Below are 24,274 nucleotides of genomic sequence, written 5' to 3'. Positions count from 1 at the left end.
TATTGGCTACACAGGTTGTTATTAAAATCAATGTTATTGTTGGTTTCGGTCTTTTACCAGTTATGATGGCAAAAGGAAAATTATATAAAATTACCAACCAAAGGTATCAATAGTACCATGTCATTCTAGCTGTAACGTTCATCCATGCTATCTATACTTTCGTTTTTCTCAACTATTGCAGCGGGTAATGATTGGCAATCTTTTTATTAAAAAAGAAATACAAGTACAAAGCAAGATTCAACACTTTTGATGTAAAAGGTTCATGCTGACCAAAGTGTGATTTTCTGCCTTCGAGTTGTTTTTTACTGTTCATATCAGAACACAAAGACTCACTTTCACAAAACTGCACACAGACAATGAGCACAAATCCAATCAAAAAGCTCTTTTGCTTCTCGGCAGAACAAAAGGCACAGAGTTCAGGGAGATAACTTTTGACATTACATCATTAAAAGACGATAGAAGTGCAATAATTTACAACAGCATCAGTCATCGTTTAGAGAGACATGGTGGTCGGCTTAATTCTGTTCAAATACCTTGTGTCGAAGTTTTTACAGTAATCTGAATAGTGACAGAAAGAAGAGGTGTGATCCATAAACAATCTCTTACGTAAATGCACAGAAATGTACAGATTAGCCCTTAAACACAAGATCAAATATCGATTTGCCAGAGCCAAGATAGGAAAACAAAAACACAACACTGATATACATTAAGCAATTTATACATTTGGGTGAAAAACAGAATCAGTGAAATATATTATTTATTAATTACTTTGAAATGTGTACGCCTACAGTATGTCCTCTATATACAGTGCAAGTGGGTGAAAGAATATAGGAGGATAACATGAGGTTTAAAGGACCAGTTCAGAGTTTTTCCTCTAATGCTCATGCAGTATACGTTAAAAGTATGTTTTTACAAGGTCCTGTTATCATTCCTCCTGTCTACATTGGTGTGGAAGTGATTCCTTCAAGCTTAAAAGTGTGACTACAATAGGGATTCATTTCATATTCCTCTATAGAAATGTTATGTTGAATTCCTTGCAATGTTTTTACAAAAAAAATTGTGAAAGTGTAAGATAATTCAACAAAAAAATCTAGAAAGAGTTTTTTTTAACGACATGTCGGTTCAAGAAAATGAACATTGGAAATTAATGACTTTGGTGAAATTAGTTGTATTCCCCAAGACTATATAGCAACCTTCTGTACTAATATGGAGTAGCAGTTTAAGTTCTGCATCAGGCTCAGCTGATTTTCCACCAACAAGTATACTTTTAACACAAAAACCACATGCAGCACTTCATGCTGAAGATGACCACTGACTACAGAATACATCGAGAACATCCACATGTCTGCTCTAATATTAACATGTGCCACATCAAGTCACTTTATTGTTGGCGTTTGCGTTCTGTCCGCACCAGTACAGCTTGTCCTCGCCTCTCCTCCTCCTCCTCCACTGGCAGAGCAGGAGCATGCGGAAGGTCTTCTGGAAAGTCTTGTTGCAGAGGGCGTAGCACATGGGGTTGATGGTGCTGTTGACGTAGCACAGCCAGTAGCCCAGGTGCCACAGCGACGTGGGGATGCACTCGGCACAGAAGGTGGAGATGAGCACCATGATGTTGTACGGCGTCCATGTGAGGATGAAGGCCAGGAGGATGGCGCTGAGAGTCTGCGCCGCCTTCTTCTCCTTCACCAGCACCATCCTCTTCCTCTTGGTGATCTGGTTCTTCAGGACGGGGTCCAGGGGTTTGGAGGTGGAGGAGGCCGAAGGGGAGGCGGTTTTGGGAGGCTGCTCTGCTTCAGGCAGGCAGGGTGACGCTGTTTTAGGTTTGCCGTTTTTAGGCTTGGAGCCAGGTTTGAATTTATAAGACAACTTTTTTTTACTGCTCTTCTTTTTAGGAGTGGAGAAGTACAGTTCTTCTGTGTAATCCCCCACCTGCCCGTTCTTATTACTCTGAACACTCTCTTGCTCTTTGAATGATCCCTGTGGGGTTTCTATTGAAACATGCTGCTCTTCTTCATCAGATGAGGAGTAGCTGTTGAAGGAGGTGATCTGATCAGATTTCACCCATGCATCGTCTGATCTAGTTGTCATTTTAGTGACGTTACTTTGGTTAGAGGACGACCATGAGGCCTGACTCCGTTCTCGCCTCTCTCTGGTGAAATGAAAGCAAGAATGAATGATGGTTTTCTGAGGTTTAATCGCCTCTAGAACATTTTCCTTTGCTAAGCCTTGCAGTTCTGCCAGATCTTTGGTGCGTCTCTGCGTCTCCTTGTAGATCCTGCAGTAAAGGATGGTCATCACGGAGACAGGGATGTAGAAAGCAGCAATGGCCGTACCAAAAGTGATCACAGGCTCTGTTAAAAACTGGATCTGGCACTGGTCAGAAGGCACGCTTCTCTCTCCTACAAAGTACTGCCAGCACAGGATGGGTGGCGCCCAGAGGACAAAAGACACCAGCCATGCGAGGCCGATCATGATGGCGGCTCTCTTTGGAGTCCTTTTAGCTCTGTAAGTCAGCGGCCTGGTGATGGAGAAGTATCTGTCAAAGCTGATGACGAGTAAGTTCATAACTGAAGCATTGCTGGCTACATAATCCACCGCCAGCCAGAGATCACATGCAAGGTTTCCCAAGGACCAGTAACCCATCAGGATGTATGTGGTGTACAAGTTCATGGACAACACTCCTATGATGAGGTCAGCGAAAGCCAAACTCAGCAGGTAGTAGTTGTTGACAGTCTTCAGCTGGCTGTTGACTTTGAAGGACAGCAACACCAGTACGTTACCAACAACCGTTATCAAGCTGACAATGGCTGACACGGTAGCGATCGCTATAACCTCCCACACGTTGTGGGAAGACATCTGGACGTGTGAGGTGTTGGCAAAAGTGTTGTTTGGAGGATTTACATCCATGTTGTTATCTGTCTGTGTTACTGTTGACAGGTCAAAGGAAGGCTCCAAATTGTGGTTCCATTAAGAGTTATCCTGAAATACAAAGAAACACATTAATCAGACACAATTGCACATTGTAATTTTTTTGTAAAAATGTTATTATGTAAAGTTAAACCCCTTTTGATACACCATTTTCAAGGGGTTATAAAACTACACCTATATAGGTCTACACTTTTGTTCTATTAATATTGTGGTTTGTTCTGTATTTATTTAAATATGTTTAAGTTCTCTTTGGGCATTTTTGGATTCAGCAACATCACATGTCTTATGTGTATTTTCTTATGTTCTTATGTAACTAATTATCCGATCTATTTGCTAAAATGTATTATATTTGTGTTTTAAACTTAAAGAGAAAAGTATGTTTCTTTAGAAATGCAAAAAAAAAATTGAACAATTGTTTATTCATAAGAAAAAACATTGAAGCTGTTTTGAAATGTATGTAATTTAATAAACCTCAGATCATATAATTGAATGCATGAGATCTAGTGAAAACAAGCTTTTAAAAACCTTTTTTATTCATGTTTGCTCACAAACCATGCAGCAGTTTTTGGTCTGACCTTTTTATTTCTGTATTTCAATTTCATTATTTATGTATCTGTTTTGGTGTAATTCATTGCATCCATTGCCTGCATTTTGGGCAATTTTGTTTTCCAATTACAATACAATACAAAAATGACATTCCATTCTGGAACCTAAACATGCCTTTTGTGTCTTTACTTAAAAAACAGATTACTTTGATTGTTTTGGTCAAAATAGGATTTGGAACCATCTAACGCCATTTTGCTGTCGGACACAATTCCATGTAACACTCACTCCACTCAACTTTGAAGTGTTACACGCTAAAGTGTCCGGCCAAGGTTGACAACAGTAATGGAGTTCAGACAGAGCAAAAGCAGAGGAGGCAGCTGGAAAAGAGGCGGCCGCGGGGGAACCGACGGAGAGAGTTCAGGCGGTGAGCACCGGGGCAGAGGGAGAGGAGGGCAGACCCGAGGCCGGGGGAAAAGAGACCATTACCGGGGCCGAGGACGCGGGGGAAGCGGCCCGTCGGCGGAGCTCCATCCCCGGGTAAGAAGTTACACAGGCTGCCCCATGGATGTATAATAACCATAATGACATCTTTGATTGAACAAAGGCGATCGGACAATGCACTTTCTGCACCTCTGCCCTCTGAAATAAGTACGTCTTCGTAAATTACGTGTTGTGTGTATTTTCAATGTAGTGTTTTCTGTATGTCTATTATGTATTGACAACTATTTAAATAAAGTTTTCAACAAAAAAATATGTATAATAACAACTGCCCCCGTTACCAGAGTTCTCTCAAGAGAAGAGTACTCAGGTCTTGTACATACGTAAAAGTAGAAGTACTTAAGTCAAAGAAGTAGCAGGGTGTAGGAATACTCTGTTAGAAGTGAAAGTCCTGTAGTCTAAATGTTACTCAAGTACAAGTAGAAAAGTATTAGCATCAAAATATAGTTGAAGTACCAAAAGTACTCATCATGCAGATTGGTCCATTTCAGAATAATATATATGATATGTTTTATAATGATTGATCATTAAAGTGTTATCAAAGCTGGTAAAGGTGCAGCTAGTTTGAATGACTTTCTATACTGCAGGGTAGCTTGTGAATTTACTCCGGATGGAACTAAAGTCTGATTTAAGAGTTGATTATGTTTCACATCATTAATCCAAATCTGTAAAGTAACTAAAGGTATTAAAGGTCCCATGTCATGGCCATTTCTACGGATCATAATTCCTTTGTTGAGGTCTACTAGAATAGATTTATATTGTGCAATTTTCCAAAATCACATTGGTTTCTCATACAGCATCTCTGTATAGTATGTGAATTCACTCTCTGTCCTAAACGGCTTGTTGGAGCTCCTGCCCCCCCCCCCCCCCCCTATGAGCCCAGTGGCCGCCTGCGAGACAGCGAAACACAGCACACACACACACACACACACACACACACACACACACACACACACACACACACACACACACACACACACACACACACCCGCCCGCAGCCTGGCTGGGAGTTTGTGTGTGTGCTCACACACCGACTCACAGCCTCGCCGCGTCCCACAGTCTCAGGGAGGAGAAATCTGCGGCGCTGCAGCTGAGAAAAGATTGAGTGTGTGTGTGTGAGGAAGTCCGCGGATTGGACAATTTGGACCAATCCACGGACTTAACGTAACGGCTCCGCGGAGGTAACGTAACGGCTCCACGGATTGGTCCATTTGGACCAATGGGTCCATTTGGGTATGGGCACGTCACTGTACCCAGGAAGAAAAAGAGAAATCTCCAATGACGGCAACCGTTTACATGCATAAAAAGCTACATAACACACAAGGGGACGGGTAATAACCAGAAAAGCATGACATGGGACCTTTAAATAAATATATTGGAGTAAAAGTACACGATTTACCTATGAATTGTAGTGGGGTAGAAGTACAAAGTAGCACAACATTTAAATACTCAAGTACTTGAGTACATCTACTTAATTACTTTACATTACACCACCCTGCCAAACCGCTGTGTATCAAATAGTAATTTAGTAGTTGTGTCACCAAGAAAATGCACACACTCCTCATTTGCACGTCCTCTTCAATTCGGCCTAAAGTAGCATTCATTTCAACATAATCTGTAGAGACTGGTACCGAGCATTGTAAACATTTAAAAGAAAGACAAAAGTGATATAAAAAAAATAAGTTTGTCAAACTATAAATCAGTGTTGTGTTTTTGTTTTCCTATCTTGGTATATCGATATTTTATTTTGTGTTAAGGCCTAATCTGTACATTTACAGCTGCATTGATTTCATAATCTGTAGAGACTGGTACCGAACATTGTAAACACTTTCAAAATAATGTTCATAATGTTTTTTCTAAAAGTGAGGCAAAAGTGATGTAACATAAATAAGTTTGACGAACAAACTGGTTGATTGCTGTACAGTAGAGAAGCAGGTGTATGTCATCATGATCACATCTTCATTTCCCTCTTTACAAACATAATGAGCTCCTGGCTGTCAGCATGTACGGAGGTAGACTGAGAGAGGAATCATAGTGATGAAGCTCCTCAACAATATCATTGTGCCTCGGAGATGAACGCTCGACGGTCGTTCTGTCAGTAGATGCTCCTGCCATGGTAACTACAGAATGGAAAAACAATAGGGACTCTGTAATTGCAATCATACAAATCTCCTTTAGGTGCATAGCGGCTCCTTGATTGCAATCATGGAAAAGTCTGCTTTGATGGATCCATTGTTACCATGGGGACTTTGATGATACTGTTGCAACGAAAATTGTTCTGTTTTTGTGTTTGAGTTTCTCACCAAGAAAAACGGAACTTTCTGTGCACACATTTCCGTGACAACCTTGGTGAAGGTTCGTGCAGCTATTTGACAAAACAGAAAGGAATCGATGACGCAGAGACATTTAATTAGTTCAGTTTTTGACGTCTATTATTTTTCATTGAGAACGACGTGCCAGTTTACCTTGACCCTTTTGTTAGGCGTAGCTACCAATCATGAATAAGAGGTATGTGGTAATTATCACTTAACAAAACGCTCTTTCAATAATTTCCTTTGTGTGCCGCTGCCATGGCAAAATCTTGACTCATAGCATGTAGCTCCAAACAAAAGTGAGACTATTTGAAGTTTGTAAAAATGAAGGCAGGATTACGTTTTCACACAATCTGACATTTCTTTGTTCAATCTACCCCAGCTGAATGATATGCAGCTTAGCCTTTTATGAAAGCTTCTGGAAAGATGGTGTATTTCAGATGTTATGTTGTTAAAGGTTCAATACTAAAGGCTTTATTGCACATTAGCTACATTGTAGATATGGCAATGAAAAAGTCACAGGCTCCTCCAACAGTGCAACATGAATATATATTTATGACATAAACAAATACAACAGATAAAATAGTGCAAGAGAAGCTTCCTGTTAAAGGGCCCATGTCATGGCCATTTCCACTGATCATAATTCCATTGTTGAGGTATACTAGAATAGATTTATACTGTGCAATTTTCCAAACTCACATTGGTTTCTCATACAGCATCTCTGTAAACTACGTGTATTCACTGAATTTCACTCTCTGCCTTTAACGGCTCGTTGTAGCTCCAATAGCTCCAGCCCCCACCCTCCCTGTGAGCACAGTGTGCTCTGATTGGTCGGGACGTTGTGAATCGCGCTGAGCTCCGTGGAGGTGTTGTTTCCTTGTTTAGGATACATAGCGAAACACAGCCAAACTCATCCTGAGCACACACAAAGTCACATCCGAAGTAAAAACAATAAGTGTGGCTTGATATTGAGTAAGAAAAAGGTTGATAAATGCTGTGAGAATGGGTCTGCAGAGAGAATTTTGCCGCGATCCCAACTGTCTGTTATCAGCCTGCAGCCAGGGAGGAGAAATCAGCTGAGCTGCCTGCTCCCTGCACACAGATGTGTGTGTGAGGAAGTCCGTGGATTGGTCAATTTGGACCAATCAGCGGGGGCTTAACGTAACGGCTCCGCGGACGTAACGTAACGGCTCCGCGGACGTAACGGCTCCGCGGACGTAACGTAACGGCTCCACGGATTGGTCCATTTCGTTCCGGGTACGGCTTGACATCATGCCGTCCCGGAAGAATCAAATGGACAATGACGTATCTCCAACGAGGCGTTTTGGGGAGGTATTTTCTGTGTTAGAGTTTTACTCGCTACAGGGTGTACTTTGAGGGTTTTGACTTTGCACACAGTTTACATGCATAAAAACCTTCATAACACACAAGGGGACGGGTAATAACTGGAAAAGCATGACATGGGCCCTTTAATGCAAATACATTTCCCAAGATGCTACAGGGGAAAACAAGATGTACAAATATCTGTTGTCTTCCCAGGACACAGTGGAAGAGCATTATTTTTCAGATGCTTTGCCATTATTCCAAATCCTCCCAGAAATGTGTGTAACCAACCATGTTCCTCCTTTTCTTTTAGGATCACGATGCAGGGGAATACTTTCAGGAGGAAGACAACAGTATGGAAGTTTTCTCCAGGAGGAAACTGGAGTCAAACTGGGATCGTTACGAGGCGTCCGAGCGTCAGGAGCCTGACGATGAAACGCCCGCTCAGAGGGGAACAGACTACCACGTCCTGATGGAGTCAGCAGGTAAGATCTGACCACTTAAAAATGGGTTTGTCTAGCTTCCCACAAACTTGAAATATCACTGTACTTCTTCTCGTTTTGGTGGCTAGATGTCTGTGTGTCACATCAAAGAAATAAAACCAATTAGCTCCACCACTTCTGCTCTACAATCTTGTTTTCATTTTTCACAAATTCTTTTGTACCAATAGAGATCAAACCATCCTCTGATTAAAGGAAAAGTACCAAGCGCTTCTACTTTAAATTTGTGTACAGCTTTTCCAGGATAACAACATAGAAAGTGCACTTTGTATCAAATCATCCTTCTGAATCTAATGGAACTTTTCTGAAGTTCTCTCTGTATCCTAATTAGTTTAAAGGAAGTGTCTGTGTGTTGGACTGGGTTGTCAGACAGCTGCATAAGAAAATCTTTATTTGTCTTTGTTTCAGCCTCAGTGGTCCGTGCTTTGGCCTCCTGGGGTCTCAACAGTCTCATCTCTGTTTCTGTTGATATTTCTTCCCCCAGAGGAGCACAAACGATGGACGCTCAGGGCTTTCTTATTAGAGCAGAGCTGGAGGTTTCTTTATATTCAGGACAGATTTCCAGATAACAACCCCAGTGTGTCACATTTAGCTCATTTTAGCAGCTCCCTGGAGTGCAGTAATTGAGCAATATTGCCATGGTTGTTGGCTTTCTTGCATAGTACTACAGTGTATTGTTTACTGTGCTGTTGAAGTGTTGACATGTTTGGTTTTTATATTATCTAGTGTTGTGTTATAAGAATTATGATGCCATTATTCAAATTAAGGTGACACCAACACGATGGCTTTTTATTAATTAACAAACATCAGATTTTAAATATTTGAATATCACTGTGGAAGAAACATGCCACGGTAGAGGAACAACATACACAAATGAACCTCAAAATGAGCAGAATACTGCAGAATATTTTAATATGAACAACAATTAACTGACTATGTGTAATTTGAAAGTGGTTGATTGCAGTTTTCTTCACATATTATGAGCATTTTAGTGTTTTCAGATCTTTGTTTCGGTCTTTCCTGTTTTTGTTCAGGCTTACATTCATCAGCGTTTTATTCAGAACCAGCTGCAGCCCCCCCCACTGTGTCCTGCACATAGACTGTGTATATAAAGGTGCTACACCAAACAGCAACATTTGGGGATAACACTGGAGCTTAAGCCCAGCCAAATACAACCTTAACAATAAATGCAGCTTCAAATGTAATTTCAGAGGCTTGGATTTATGAAAACATAATAATATTTAGGGAGGAACACTGTAATTATTAACATTTCTGGCATTAAAATGAATACATCTACAAGATATGTATTCAAAAAAAGTGCTTTTAATGTCAGCAGTTAGAAAGAAGACATTTTCAAGCCAGCTTTACTGATTGGTGTGAAACGTTAAATCGGCTACATTTTGAACAAACATTGTTACATTACATTACATGTTAGACGCTCGATAATGTGGGCAATCCCCACAGGAGCAATTTGGGGGGAAGTGTCTTGCTCAGGGACACAACGACATGCTGACTGCAGTGGGGTTTGAACCTGTGCTCCTGTGATCCGAACACCAACGCACTATTCCACTGCGCCACACGCCTGTTGAATTAAACCTGCTTTTAAACTGGTAGAGTTTTAGCTTAATGTCCAGGAGTTGACTGATAATCTATGCAGGACTTGTTCGTGTTTTGGCAGGAAGTTTTGAGACCAGTTTTAACTCGGCATGAGTGTTTAACAGCTGACTGTTTTTAGAGGATTGTTGTTTTTTTTTCTCACGCCATTAGAGAGAGTTAGAGTGTTTTTTAACGCCCTGTCTCTCTCTCCCGTTCTCTTTTAGCGTAAATGCCAAAGGGGCTCCTGTGAGTTGTTTGACTCGTATCTCTCGTCTCTGTGTTTTGCCCACATTATCAGATTAGTCATGCCGTACAGCAAGAGGCTGCCGCTCTCTAGAGGATACTTAATTGTACGTGGGTGGCGATGCTTTCAATAGTCGTTTTCCTGGATAATTAAGGTAGCCCTGAAATCAGGAATCTGCCACAGAAACCTGCCTCTTGAGTTACTGAAGAATACTTCTTAATGTGGAGCTTTTTTTTACCATCACTCATTGTCTCCAAGGTGTTGAAGTGTTGCAGCTTTCTGGTAGTGTTATTGGCAAGTATGTGCAGAGTTGATGTATTCTAAGATGTAAATGGCTTTGAGCAGTGTTTGTTAACCTTTGTAAGGTATCTTGAAGTTCTTAAATAACCCAGAGCAGAAAGGTAGTGAAGGAGGCATAAATGTTAGTGAGATTATGAAATATTTTGATCAATGTTTTAATGCCACTTAGCAGCCTGTCACACTCTCACTAAACACATGCTGTCTGTCATTAGAAACCAGTGTCTGCTGATGTTTCCGTCCGCTGCTCACTGTCAGAGCTGAGCACATATGAGCAACCTAAAACTAAACTCTAAATATATATCTGTGTGGGAGGGATTGTTTTGTTCTACCTGGCTTTAAAAGGCAGAGAGCATTGAAGTTTAGATAAAGAGACCATGTCTTTTTTTGGAAGATCTTAAGAACTCAAACAAGTAACTTACAACTCTACTGCAATATTGATAATTGCTTACAATTGAGTTTTAACACAAAAGTATTAAACTGATCACTTGTTCCAGCTTCTCAGATGCATATATTACATACTTTTTCTTTGTTTTCCATTATGCTAAACTGAATTACTGTGATTTAAGTAAATCAATTAATCACATTTGTCAAGTTGTCCTTTGGGAAATGTAACACGTTTATGGTTTTCTTTTGTTCTATTGACCAAACGATTATTACAGAAAATTGGCATATTGATTGAAAATAAAAATTCTTAATTGGTCTCCACCCTAAAGATCTTTTCCTCCACCTCCTGTTCTAAATGAAAAGTGTAATCATTAATTAATGGAACACACATTTGCTTAATTAAATACACACAGGTTTACATTACAGAATCAGTGCATTGACTTTATGACTCTGGGATAAACTTGGAAAGTCTTGTTTAATTAATGAGGCGAAAGTTATTCCGTCACAGATTTTCACTCTGTAGTGGATTCCCTTTTAGTTTAATGAGACATGACTTCACTATTTACACTATTTTTGTCAGACTTTGCAGAGTTTCTGTCTGTACTTAATTCTGAACGGACAATTAAACACGTCACTATCATTAATTCCTCTCCCTGCCCAGTAGAGTGGGAACACACAAGTCAACACCTTTTGAACACAAGCTGAGTCCATGACCCTGTAATCTGCTGCCCAACTCTCATCATTCCAGCTGTTAAAAATGAAAACAAAGTGGAAAGTTAATAATAAAAATCATTTTATAATCAGTAAAACACCTTCAAGTTCCCTTTTGAGTTCAGGCTGAGCAGAAGGAGAGAGGCAGTGCTTGACTTAATAGAGAGGCGAAGTCCCGCCCATCTACTTCCGACCCATGGGACCTTATTTCGGAAAAGTTATGTATTGAAGTCAATGGGGAGAGAAAACGTATCTTTCGATCCCGTTTGAATTGTGCCACGAATTACACATATGATGTTTGTCAATCTTAAATAATCATTTCCATGTAAAAAAAGTCACAGTTTGTCGTAAAACTGTTGAAATATAAGACTATGAAAAATACGCAACTAGAAAGACTACAAATCCCAGAATCCCGGTCCCGCATGCTGGCTCTTACGGAACCGACTAACTCCCCTTGTGTGTATGTACAGCTCTCAACACGCCCAGACTTGGAGTGATTTTCACCTCTTTTAATACTTTTCGCCTCATTCTGAAAGAAAGAAGTGAAATGTGCCAACGTGACGGCCGTCTTGGTGTGTGGTGCGAGACGGGAGATGTAGTTCATTGAGCGGTTTCACACAAAAAAAAGTGTTACTTCACAGTTTTACGACACATTTACATTTTTTTGACTTGAAAAATTCTCTTTTAAATTGACAAACATCATGTGTGTAATTCGTGGCACAATTCAAACGGGATCGACAGATAAGCTTTCTCTCCCCATTGACTTCAATACATACGTTTTCCGAAATAAGGTCCCATGGAGATCCCCCGGAAAGGGAGGGACTTCGCCTCTCTATAAAAAGGCTCAACACTAGACAGGTTTCTGAGGCTTTACATACCAAAGTATGATTATAATTATTTATGAATAGCACTTTGTCAAGTCTTATACGAAGTGGGTAGAAAACTCAACGCTTCTTAGAGCTTGTCTGTGTGTGACTGAGGAAAAGAAGTGAAATGAAACGAAATCATGATTTCATGTTCACTACTTTTATTGGAATTAATTGGTAAAAAAGGTGACTCTTATATCAGACATTGTTGTATATGTAATGTAATATTGTATAGCCTTAAGACACATTTGGTACACTTTAAGGTGCTCAGATGAAGGGAACATTTGGGCATCTGCTAGGCCAATTTCCCCAGCCGCAAAACAAAAACTTAAAGGTCACCTATCATGCTATTTTTAGACAATAGCATAGGTCTCAGATGTATAAAAAAATATAAAAAACATGTCTATGAAGTGTTTTGCTCAAAATACCAAACAGATCACCCATTCTAGCCATGCCTCATATCCCTCTATTTCACTTCCTGTTTCAAAAGTGCGGATTTTGGGGTATAAAGCTTAAAAAAAAAAATTGATAAAGAAAAAAAAAAAGGACCCGGCAGCTACTGTCTAAACTAAATACTGCCGTGATGAAACGCCATATCATGGATTATCAAGGATTATTTCTGAAACAGTATGGAGCTCAAAGGCTTTCTCTTTTGCCGGTTATACCACAAGGTGAGTTCCTTTTTATTTCCTGCTTCACACACATGGTCTCCAGTACAGGTTAGCTCTGAGTGTTAGCGATGCTAATGTAAACACCGACCATATTACGTCCAAAACAGTCGGGCATTGTTTCTGATAGCAACTTTCTGATAGGGCCGTGGGTGTAAAGCCAGCCTACATTTCCGATATTACGTCATATCGGACGCAAATCTGGATCAGCTCCGTTGTAGCCCCGTTTTTAGAGATTTGGGTACGGAGGAAAAGAGAGGGTTTTATTTTCTGACACTGCGTGAGTTCCCCGACACACCGGGGACACATCTTTATGTATAAAAGACATCAAAAAGTGCATTTTGCATGATAGGTCCCCTTTAAATATAAATTGAGGTTATTTGTCAGTATTTGAAAAGATGATAATAATCATGTGAAATCTGTTGATCAACTTCTTCCAATTGAAGCATTAGAAAATAATGTGTTTTCTGGTATTTTCTATTTTCACAATATATATATTTTATTTCTGCTGCTGTTGATTAATGATAGATTAGCAAATATAGTGTGTAGTATTATAGGTACAAATGAGAAGATGATCCCCTGGGGGAATATTCCCAAGCTACTTAGCAGTATATACATATTTATAAAACGGACAAGTCAAATCAAGCAATCTGATTGGTTCTTAGCCGTGATATAATGAGCGTATATCACGGGTAGAATTGTAGTTACTTTTCACAAGTCATGTATCCCATTCTGACCTCTGACAGGTCCAGGATCTCCAGTAAAGGGGTTATAGCATGCGGTTTAAGTGATCATTATATGATATTCTGTACCCGCAAAAAGCTAAAACAAAAGGCCGGCTGTCACAAAACAGTCATATCTAGAGACCTCAAAAACTACTCTAGCGAGGCCTTTAACCTAGAACTGGAGAGCCTGGACTGGTCAGATGAGCTCAGTGGTACACAAGTTGAAGAAACATGGCTTGGTTTCAAAAACAAATTCTCTGCAATACTCAATGATTTGGCCCCCCTAAGAACAACCAGGGTAAAAAATCGCGCTGAGCCGTGGATGCACTCCGGCATACTGACCGCCATGAAAACCAGAGACAAAAAAATGCTCTGAGTTTCATAAAAGTCAGTCAATGCTTTCCAAAAGCACGAGCAGTGAACTCCAGGCCCACGTGACTGAACTAAAAATTGAAAGAAACAGACTAAGAAATGACGTAAGCTCCATGATCAAAACTGCCAAAAAGAATTTCATCAATGACAAAACTGAGGAAAACAAAAATAAACCCCGTGAACTTTGGAAATTACTCAATAACCAGCTTGGCTGCAGTAAAAAACTCAAAACGAGATTTTCAAACGTAAACATAAAGACAGATAACAGGCTCATCACAGACAAACTGGATGTGGCCAAGTACTTGAACATTTTTTTCACAAACATAGCCACAACTCTTGTAAATAAATTACCCTCCCACTCAGGGCTTTTTGGAGTAGATCACATCATGACCTACTACAAAAACCTAGGGGTACGCAAAGATGATTTCAGTCTAGCAAGGGTAACAACAGCAGAGGTACTCATTAAACTGAGCGCCCTCAAACCTAACAAGGCCACTGGCCACGACAATATCCCCTCCAAATTCCTCAGAGACACAGCAACCGCCATCTCACCAGTCATAGCTCACATAATTAACCTCTCCATAAAACAGGGAAAAGTACCCAAAGACTTCAAAATTGCAAGAGTAACCCCCCTGCACAAAAAGGGCAGCAAATTGGACCCAGGCAACTACCGCCCTGTTTCTATACTTACCTCCATCTCGAAAGTCATGGAAAAAATAGTATATGAACAGGTCGAAAAGTACCTCGCAGAAAAGAAACTAATCTATGAATTTCAATCTGGCTTTAGAACATCCCACTCCACTGACACATGCCTCCTTTATTTGAACGACCACATCAAACAAGAGGTGGACGAGGGTAAATACTGCGGCATGGTGATGCTGGACCTACAAAAGGCTTTCGACACTGTCAATCACCCCATTCTGATTGACAAGCTAAAAGCAATTGGTTTTGATAAACTATCGGTGAGCTGGATGCAATCCTACCTGGAGGGGAGAGAACAGATGGTGGAGGTAAACGGTACTCTGTCCCCCCCCCTCCCAGTGAGCTGTGGTGTTCCACAAGGAAGCATATTAGGTCCGTTACTGTTCCTAATTTATGCAAATGACATGTCATCAGCATGTGACTGCAACTTGTTCCTGTTCGCGGACGACTCAGCCCTGCTGGTCTCTGACAGGAGCAGATTGCAGGTTGAAAAAACCCTCAGCTCCGAGCTCGGCAGAATCTGCACCTGGCTCGCCGATAATAAATTATCATTACACCTGGGTAAAACAGAGTCCATTCTCTTCGGTTCGAAACATAATCTCAGCAAATCCGACGACTTCTCAGTTGCAGTGGGTGACATTATTGTCACAAGTAAGAAGGAAATTACATACCTAGGATCTATTCTTGAGGCAAACCTCTCCTGTGACAAAATGGCATCCAATGTAATAAAAAAAGTCAATCAAAGAACTAGATTCCTATACCGGATCTCCTCTCTGGTAAACAAAAACACCCTGAAAACTCTGGCAGGAGCACTCATTCAAGGGTACTATGACTATGCTTGCACGTCATGGTACCATAGCACCTCCAAGGCGCTAAAAATAAAACTTCAAACATCGCAAAATAAACTGGTCAGACTACTGCTTGACCTTTCATCTAGAACCCACCTCACCTCTGCCCACTTTGACAACCTAGGATGGCTTAGAGTAGATGACAGAGTACAGCTACTTGCAATGGGCCTGGTCTACAAGATCCACTACACCTCTATGGTACCCATGTACATGTCAAAATTCTTCCCAAAGGTCAAGGAATACCATGATCATAACACCAGAGGGAGCTCCACAAATCATGTAAAACCCAGATTTGGCACAAAAAAAGGGGAATACACGTTTCGCAATTATGCCACATCAAGGTGGAACGCTCTTCCCACAACTGTAAAGGAAAGTAAAACTATACTTACCTTCAAAACCTCTCTTAAAGAGCACCTTCGGGGGAAAGCATTGCAAAACTGGCCCCGGTAATGGTACAAATCTCAACCTGTCGTACAATGGACAGCTTCCCCCCCCCATCTATGTATATACTCGCATTTCAGACTCTGTTACTAACTGTATATCTGTAGACTTGGTATGTCTTAAATGTCCGGTTAGGATGTATTAGAACGAAATCTAAAATGAAAATTGTAAATAAGCCATCTGTATGTAAAAAACCACCTGTATGTAAATTGTAAATAAGCCATCTGTATGTCAAATATGTCTTATATGTCTTAAATGATATGATGAATTGGAAATGGGGGACCCTGATGTAAACAAGACGAAAGTCTTTCTCTGGTCTGCATCCCCTTAACAATTGTATGTTTTGAGCTGTACTGTACTGTACCCAATATACAAGCTGTTAATAAACTTTTCAATCAATCAATCAATCCCTCCGCGTCTGAGAAAAAGCTACAACCGTTACATTACGTCCGTTACGAAACTAACTAACTAACAAAGCTTAAGATGGAAACATTTAAGGTTAACTTCGACCTCCGGGCTGGCCTTACTATGGAGGAGTGGATTGAGCAGTGCCTATCTCCAGAAAAAAAACTATTTAAATTAGAGTGTGTATTTTTCTTTCATATTGCCACACTTGGTAACCGTTTTATAAAAGCTTGCTTCACGTCGGGCCAAACCACGCCCCTTAGCTGTGATTTAATGACCATATACCACGGCCTGTCGTGAGCTGTTGCTTAAATATATAAACTCCACTAATACCAGCTGCAGTATTAAAGTGATGTTCACATTAATGCATAAGTAATCATAATTTATTACCATAATACAGATTCTTCTGAAATGGGCCATTCTGCATAATGAATATTGTATCTATAATCTGATGCTGACACTTATGAATGCAGGTTTCTTTTTTACTTGCAACACAGTATTTCTACACTGTTAGTATTGCTAGTTGTATTTCAGTAAAAGATCTGAGTACTTGTTCTTTCCCTACAATAATGCTGCGGTCTTTACATCCCACTCCTTTCTTACGTTCTACCTAAGATGTTCTGGTGCTGAACCTGTCACTGATGTTTATATAATCTCCATTTATGTAACCTCAGTTTATCTTTCAATTTCACTCTTTCTTCCCAATGCTGCTGCAGTGACTCCGACACAGAGCCTTGACGTTTTTATTACCTCGCTCCGTGTGTATTAATTCAAACCTTCAATCTCAAGGTCTATAAAGACTTCTCAATGAATTTTGTCCTGATGATCTATTCAGAAATATTTAATTGAGTCATACAGTGGCTGAGTTTTATTTACTAAGGCTCCATTGAGAGATACAGTACTCGGAAAAATGGAGCCTAACAGGGAAATTATGTAAACATTACTGTTTGATTTGAATTGAAGGTCATGTTGATTTCTGTTGTCTTGTGACTCGTAGCTGGCGATTATGTGGCCCCGACTGCTTGTCCAAACATCCCAAGTGCTTTCAGCATTCATGGGTTTTGATTGACTATGATTACACCGTCTATTATTACATTGAACGCTGAGAGAGATCCGCTGTGTCAGGAAGGATGTCTTCATGACGTCCAGACCGAGTTAACTTCTCAAGGATTAAACCTTGGTGCTTTTGATACTTGAAAAATGTCACCAATGGTGCTCGAAGAAGCTGCTTTTGTGCAGAAAGCTTTTATTTGAGAGGAATTTCAGCAAAGGGCGGACATATTGATTGAATTAAAACCCACGAAGAAGAACATTTGTCGACTTGTTTTCAACTTGTGTGTGTGTGTGTGTGTGTGTGTGTGTGTGTGTGTGTGTGTGTGTGTGTGTGTGTGTGTGTGTGTGTGTGTGTGTGTGTGTGTGTGTGTGTGTGTGGTGTGTGTGTGTGTGTGTGTGTGTGTGTGTGTGTGTGTGTGTGTGTGTGTGTGTGTGTGTGTGTGTGTGTGTGTGTGTGTGTGTGTGTGTGTGTGTGTGTGTGTGTGTGTGTGTGTGTGTGTGTGTGTGTGTGTGTGTGTGTGTGTGTGTGTGTGTGTGTGAAAGGTGGTTATTTACATCCTTACGCGGTCATCTATCTGTACACATTAACTCAAGGATCAATCCTCCTCCCCCGCAGCCGTAGTTTACCAAGGCTGCTAATGGGCACCTTGCGAGGCTCGATCATAATGAGACAAAGGGAAATCGCATTAGAGCTTCAGTGATTCTGCTAACTAGATTGACAAACACAAGGACGTTTTCCTAACCGAGATGAATAGTCCCAATCATGCCATTAAATTATATATATTCCGGTGTCGTTATGGATACTTGATTATCCGCCGAGACCGGAGGAAACTGGCGTCAAAGCAGAGGAATGAGGCTGCTCGCGTACCGTCTGCCGGGCGAAAAATATAGGAAACAAAGCATTACAGGTGGTTCGTTTCCTTGCACCGGCTGATTATGAAGAAGCCAGGGGAGGAAAGTGCGAGGCTAAATAAAGCAGCAGGTGGATCAGAGACACTGAGATCATCCCACAGAACTGTCTACCCACTTTCATCCTTAAATACCGTTTGTAGTGTCAGTACTTAAACAAAAGGGAGGTCACTTCAGGATTGCAAACATTTTGAATTCTGTCAAACTGCATATTTGCTTCTCAATGATTTGCCTCGATGTTAAAAAAAAAAACGCCCCAACCCAGTTTCCAAGAAGCCGACCAGGTGACCATCAGTCCAAAATTATTCAATTTACAATCATATAGTAGAGAAAGGCAATATGTACATTTCAACATGACTTAAAACTGTTGATTGTGAACAAAGTTACTGCTGCTGTAATTATAACTCATTGTTTCTATAATTGATAATTCTGCCTTTTTTTTTATCTCAATTCAACAATAGTTTTTTTGGGTTGTGTAATTTCAAAAAAATGTAAACCACGAGCCTTATTGTTGTCTTTGAACTTATTCTATAGCTGCTACAATTATTCATAGGAATGAAAAGAAAAATCTGTAACTAACAATGAGTGATTTTGTCATTTTTAATGCAATGTCGCTTTTAGTCTCACATTTTAAGAATAAGCTTTTTTTGGGTCTCAAAATAATACATTTTTTTTTTTATGACATTTGGTGACGCCAGTTCAATTGTGGATAGTAATGGATATTTGTTTCAGTTTTCAGATGTTTTTTGATCAATTAACCGATAAAATAAATGTGATAATTAGTTGAAATTAAACAATCATCCGTTACAGAAAATCAACAAATCTCAACATTTAACAAGCGTCAACAAGTGTGTTTTTAATAGTTCCCTGAAACATAACTGAAATAATTAAATATTTGAATGGTTGCCTGAAAATGTTTCTGCACACAACTAAGCCCCTGTTGTTTCAGCTCTAGATCAGTTTTAAAACCTTGTTTGGATAAATCTTGAAGTGTTTATACCTCCGAGAACACATTGGTACAAGTGTTAGGATGCCAATCATGTGACTTTTCATCCCCATGGTTTTTAATGATACCTTAAATCAAATCATCTTACTCCTCCTACCTCCCACTTTTTACTGAGAAAAATTACAATCAGAACAACCCTTCACAGTCAACTTATTAAAGCAAATGTATGATTAACAATCCATTTTATAACATTACGGGTGTCAAAATCGACTGTTTTAAAATCTAAATTGTTTAAAAACATACCATAAATCGATAGAAGTGTGAAGTATAAAAGCACTGGTGACAACTGATGAACCCCAGCACTTGCTCCGTGATTTATTAATATAATAACTCCGGCTTCATTCAGTAATGAAGATTTAACAATGTTTGAATTTATAATATGATTATACTGAATATTGAGTTGACAGCTGCTCCTGTGCGCTGTTTAATTTCCTGCCATAATAGCCACATCAAACAGAATATATACTCACCCTGTATGGCTCTGACAAAACACGATGCTCCGGCGTTAAATGGACGTTTGGTGAGTTCTTTGATACGCTGTTTTTCGGTTTTACTCCTTTTTCTGTCTGGGAGAGTTGACTCTGTTTCTCGTGTCTTTCTGTTGGTCTTCTCTATCTCTCTGCTTCACAGTGTTGGCTTCACACCTTCCCTCGCTGGCTCGCTCTTCCCCTCCCCTCTTTCCTCTCGCTGACTTTTTTTCCTCTGTGCTCCTCTCTCCAACGAGGTGAAAAACACACTTGTCAAATACAGGTAGGTCATCACACCGTCTCTCATCCTCTTCAGTTGCTAAGTACGAGGTGCTTTGATGCAAACACGTTTTTTCAGTACTGCCATGTACTGCAATATAACGGTCCAGTTTTCTTTCTGAGACGAGATGGTAAAAGCAACAGCTGTTTAGTGTCAATGTCCATGTGACAGAGCAGCTTAGGTGCTACTACGTTTGTGCCGTTTCCAAAGAAAGCTCCTGGTCATCATCAGTGAATCAAGATAAACTCACCGTCTTCTGGGTAAGATACAAAAAGGAACAAAAGTCCCAGTTTCTGGCTCTTACAAGCAACTCCTTTGGCAGAGAAAGCGGAATAAATCTTCTTCAATCCTCAAGGCTGCACAGATTGACTGACTTTTCGTCTCCTAAAGCTTGCCTCGTTATAAAAAGTCGTTCGGATAGACAAGCGTCTTCACCAACATCGGGACTCAACCAACTATTAGGCGAAATTCCCACATGGCCGGAAGCCTCATCCTGTATCTGAGCACTGAGCAACATGTAAGAGGAGGGAGGAAAAGGTGAGCAAGTGGGAGAGTAGGATGAAGAAGAAGAGGAGGAGGAGGGACCAGAGGCGGAGCCAGTGTGTGTCAGCGTCGCTTCAGAAAGGGCCGACTGTTTGCCTTTGCATCCACAACGCTGTAAATCTTCATCAAAGGGGTAATGTATTCGTACAACCTCTCGCTACGTCCCACTTCATCATGACTGTGTAAAGAACTAGAGTGTGCCCTGTGCAAGAGATGAAAGGGTGACAGTGGAAACAGTCTTTGATTGGCAGAGTTTTGCCTCAACTGCTTAGATTTCTCCTCAAAGTGAGTGTTTTTCAGTTCTAGGTTTTTGTTTTTGGTTGGTATGACCTTTCCTGTTCTGATAAGCTTCTTCAGAATCAGAATTAGAAACAGGTTTATTGCCAGGTAGGTTCGCACATACTAGGAATTTGACTTGATGTCATGGTGCATACATAAAATATAAAAAACAAGAAATCTAATATAAAACACAAAATCTTTTACACCGTAATAAAATGTACTTAAAGGTGGGGTAGGTAAGTTTGAGAAACCGGCTCGAGATACACTTTTTGTTATATTCTATGGAATGCTCTTAACATCCCGATAGCAATGAATATGTGAATGAAAATCAAGTGCTTTGACAAAAAATCCATAAAAAAAATGTCATCTGTGGAAGCCGTAGTACTGTAAAAAGCACGACCAATCATTTTAGCCGACCCGGCTAAAATAACTGGATGGCCTACCTGCCTGTCAGCCTTCCATCTGTGCACAAACTTATCTCGTGCCCTCATTGGTCATGTGCGCGTTCGTGTGTGTTGGAGGAGGGGCTCTGTAAGGAAGTGGCAGATTTGTTTTCCGGCTGTGTATTTTCAAATTCTAGCGAACTCGAGCCGGTTTCTCCAAAATGACCTACCCCACCTTTAAATAGCAATAAAATAAAAATTAAATAAAGCAGTAATTTACATGGAAATAGAATGCTATGAATGCAGTTTTGCATATAAACTATGAAATGTGAAATCAGAATATGTGCAGAAAGGAGTATGACATTGTGTGCATTAATGTAATGCATATAGTCTATGATGTGGCAGAGGTAAAGTGTCTTGCTGAAGATGAATAATAGATGAAGCATACCACATTTGTTTTATTTCTGAATAAGTAGTGGAAATAAGATGGAAAGCAGAGGTGGGAATCTTTAGTATACAGGATTTAAAAGGTTGATACTGAATTATACAAAAATTAAAAAGTGAATCTGTGACTAAAACCTCCCCAGAGCTATAGGATATGGAATGAGTTGGTTTTAATATCATTATAAGGATGGGGAGAAACATGGAAAAGATCAATATTAACAGATTGCAATAGGCTATTTGAGAATGCTTTGTCAATGCCTTGTACCAATGAGCACCTTTTAGCTTATCATCAGTGTCCTATTTGTTCCTGGAATCACAAGCAGCTGTTCATATCAGTTAGCAACGTCAACTCCATTGGAGAACAACTTTGTGAATGCTCTTGACGCAATGAGACTAACACATTGTCACGTGGTGTGGAGCATACTGTCAGCACCCAACACAACGTGTGTTATCAGATTGCATTTCTAAGAATATTTATAAACCTTACAAGTTGTTCTCAGAGCAACATCTAGACCTATGATCTCAACGTTTTCTAGTCCATCTTATTCCCAGAATTCCCTTGACCCCAGTTAAGTTATATAAACATTGTAAAGTTGTTTTAGGTTCACTTTTTATATCTTCCATTCGAGGATGAAGAAATTATCTTTTTCAAACATATTAAACATTAAAGGTCCCATGTCATGCTTTTCTGGTTATTACCCGTCCCCTTGTGTGTTATGAAGGTTTTTATGCATGTAAACGGTCTGCAAAGTCACAAACCCTCAAAGTACACCCTGCAGCGAGTAAAACTCTAACACAGAAAAGACCTGTCTGTGCTGCCCCAGAACGCCTCGTTGGAGATTTCTCTTTTCCGCTTTGTTTCTTCCGGGGACCACATGACGTCATGCGGTTCCCGGAACCAAAATGGACCAATCCGCGGAGCTCCTCACACACCAGGAGGGGTGGGGACCTTTAGCGTACATTTTCAACTAACAGGGAGTCCCCTTGTTGGTAATAGACGAGTTGGGATCGCGGAGAAATGCTCTCCGAGGCGCAGACCCATTCTCACAGCATTTATAAACCTTTTTCTTACTAAATATCAAGCCACACTTATTGTTTTTACTTTGGCTGTGAGTGTTTGTGTGTGCTCAGGATGAGTTTCGCGCTGTCCCGCTGTATCGCCAACCCGGAAACCACACCAGTAAGCCAGCTCACTGAGCAGCGAGCCTCGCAACGTCCCGACCAATCAGAGCACACTGGGCTCATAGGGAGGGGGGGGCAGGAGCTCCAACAAGCCGTTTAGGACAGAGAGTGAATACACATACTATACAGAGATGCTGAATGAGAAACCAATGTGAGTTTGGAAAATTGCACAGTATAAATCTATTTTAGTAGACCTCAACAATGGAATTATGATCGGTAGAAATGGCCATGACATGGGACCTTTAAAGCATACTTATATTCTCTCATGTTGTTGAACTGTTGGGTGATCGGCAGCAAAGATGGTCAAATTGTTGCTGAAACGTGTGTTTAAGACACTGTATAACAGAACAATTGGGCAAAATGTGCTACCAATTGGCTTTGATTTTACTACATGGAAACAGTCTTTGTTATTTCTTTTGAAAATGGATTAAAGAATATCTATCTTTTAGTCATCTCAAACACTGAAGCAAAAATAAAGCTTTCTTTAATCACTGAACGATATCATTTGGGGCATTGTGATATGACATGCATACGTAAAATCAGTCGTTTAATATACAACAAAAGGTAATAGCTTTGAAAATTGTCTCTTCATTATGCAATCATTATAATGGGGGGTTTCGGACCATTGCTCATCATCTTCACGCCCCATCAGCCTGCAGGAGCACCCATTGAAGCCACCGTTTTTTCTGGCTCCTTCAGAAATCACATCTTTCCCGAGTGTCCCCAAAGACTCAACGCCGTTTCATCCTCACTGTGATTTAACAGGTTTATTAGACCAGGTGCCGGGCATTTCTTTGAAACGGTTTTGCTTTCATGTGAATATATCATGTTCCTCCAGGGATTTCCAGGAGAATACAATACAAAGGATATGAGGAATGTTTCATGTATCCCTCAGGGAGTTCATGTATAGAGCCACACAGATATACAGTGATTGCTTGATTTCCATCACAGGCCTCCCTCCTCACAGTTGACCCCTGTATTGTTTCAAAGTAGAGATGTCCCGATCCGATCATGTGATCGGGGATCGGAGCCGATCGGAATCGGGAGAAAAAAATCGGGGATCGGGAATTTTTTTTATAAAATATTTTTATTTTATTTAATGTTACAAAACAAAAATGACCATGTTCACGTCTTAAAGTCATCCTGAGGCCTTAGTTTTGGTTTAAAATTACACAACATCATGTATGTGTTGCTTCTTTTGGGCTTGTTTTCAAAGACCTGGTTGCTTATTTCTCTCAAATCTGGCAACAGAGTGGGCGCAGTGTCTAATAGTAGCAGTAAGCTAACAAGAGGCTACGTTCAGCTGATGACTCGGGAGTCGGGACAGAGAAAATGTCAGGAGTTTGGAAGTATTATAAA

The 24,274-nt window shown here is 40.3% G+C and overlaps 2 protein-coding genes across 2 annotated transcripts in view; one reads left to right on the top strand and one right to left on the bottom strand.

Moving 5' to 3' along the window:
• Window positions 1–836: 836 nt before the first annotated feature.
• Window positions 837–20,182, bottom strand: LOC117486923 (muscarinic acetylcholine receptor M5-like). The gene is made up of 2 exons (XM_034135517.1): window positions 19,808–20,182; window positions 837–2,979 (listed from the first exon to the last, which is right to left on the bottom strand). The coding sequence occupies exon 2, from the start codon at window positions 2,905–2,907 to the stop codon at window positions 1,372–1,374; it is 1,536 nt and encodes a 511-aa protein (XP_033991408.1). The 5' UTR covers window positions 2,908–2,979; window positions 19,808–20,182; the 3' UTR covers window positions 837–1,371.
• aven (apoptosis, caspase activation inhibitor) overlaps window positions 3,772–24,274 on the top strand; it is a 43,944-nt gene continuing 23,441 nt past the window's right edge. Inside the window, exons 1-2 of the mRNA XM_034135518.1 lie at window positions 3,772–4,011; window positions 7,921–8,092. Coding sequence (XP_033991409.1) covers window positions 3,817–4,011; window positions 7,921–8,092 — 367 coding nt within the window. The 5' untranslated portion in view covers window positions 3,772–3,816. The remainder of the gene's footprint in view (window positions 4,012–7,920; window positions 8,093–24,274) is intronic.

Source organism: Trematomus bernacchii, unplaced genomic scaffold (assembly GCF_902827165.1).
Source record: "Trematomus bernacchii unplaced genomic scaffold, fTreBer1.1, whole genome shotgun sequence".
Classification (NCBI taxonomy): Eukaryota; Metazoa; Chordata; class Actinopteri; order Perciformes; family Nototheniidae; genus Trematomus; species Trematomus bernacchii.
The sequence above is the reverse complement of the archived record's forward strand: the minus strand, read 5'-3'. Positions and strand labels throughout refer to the sequence as shown.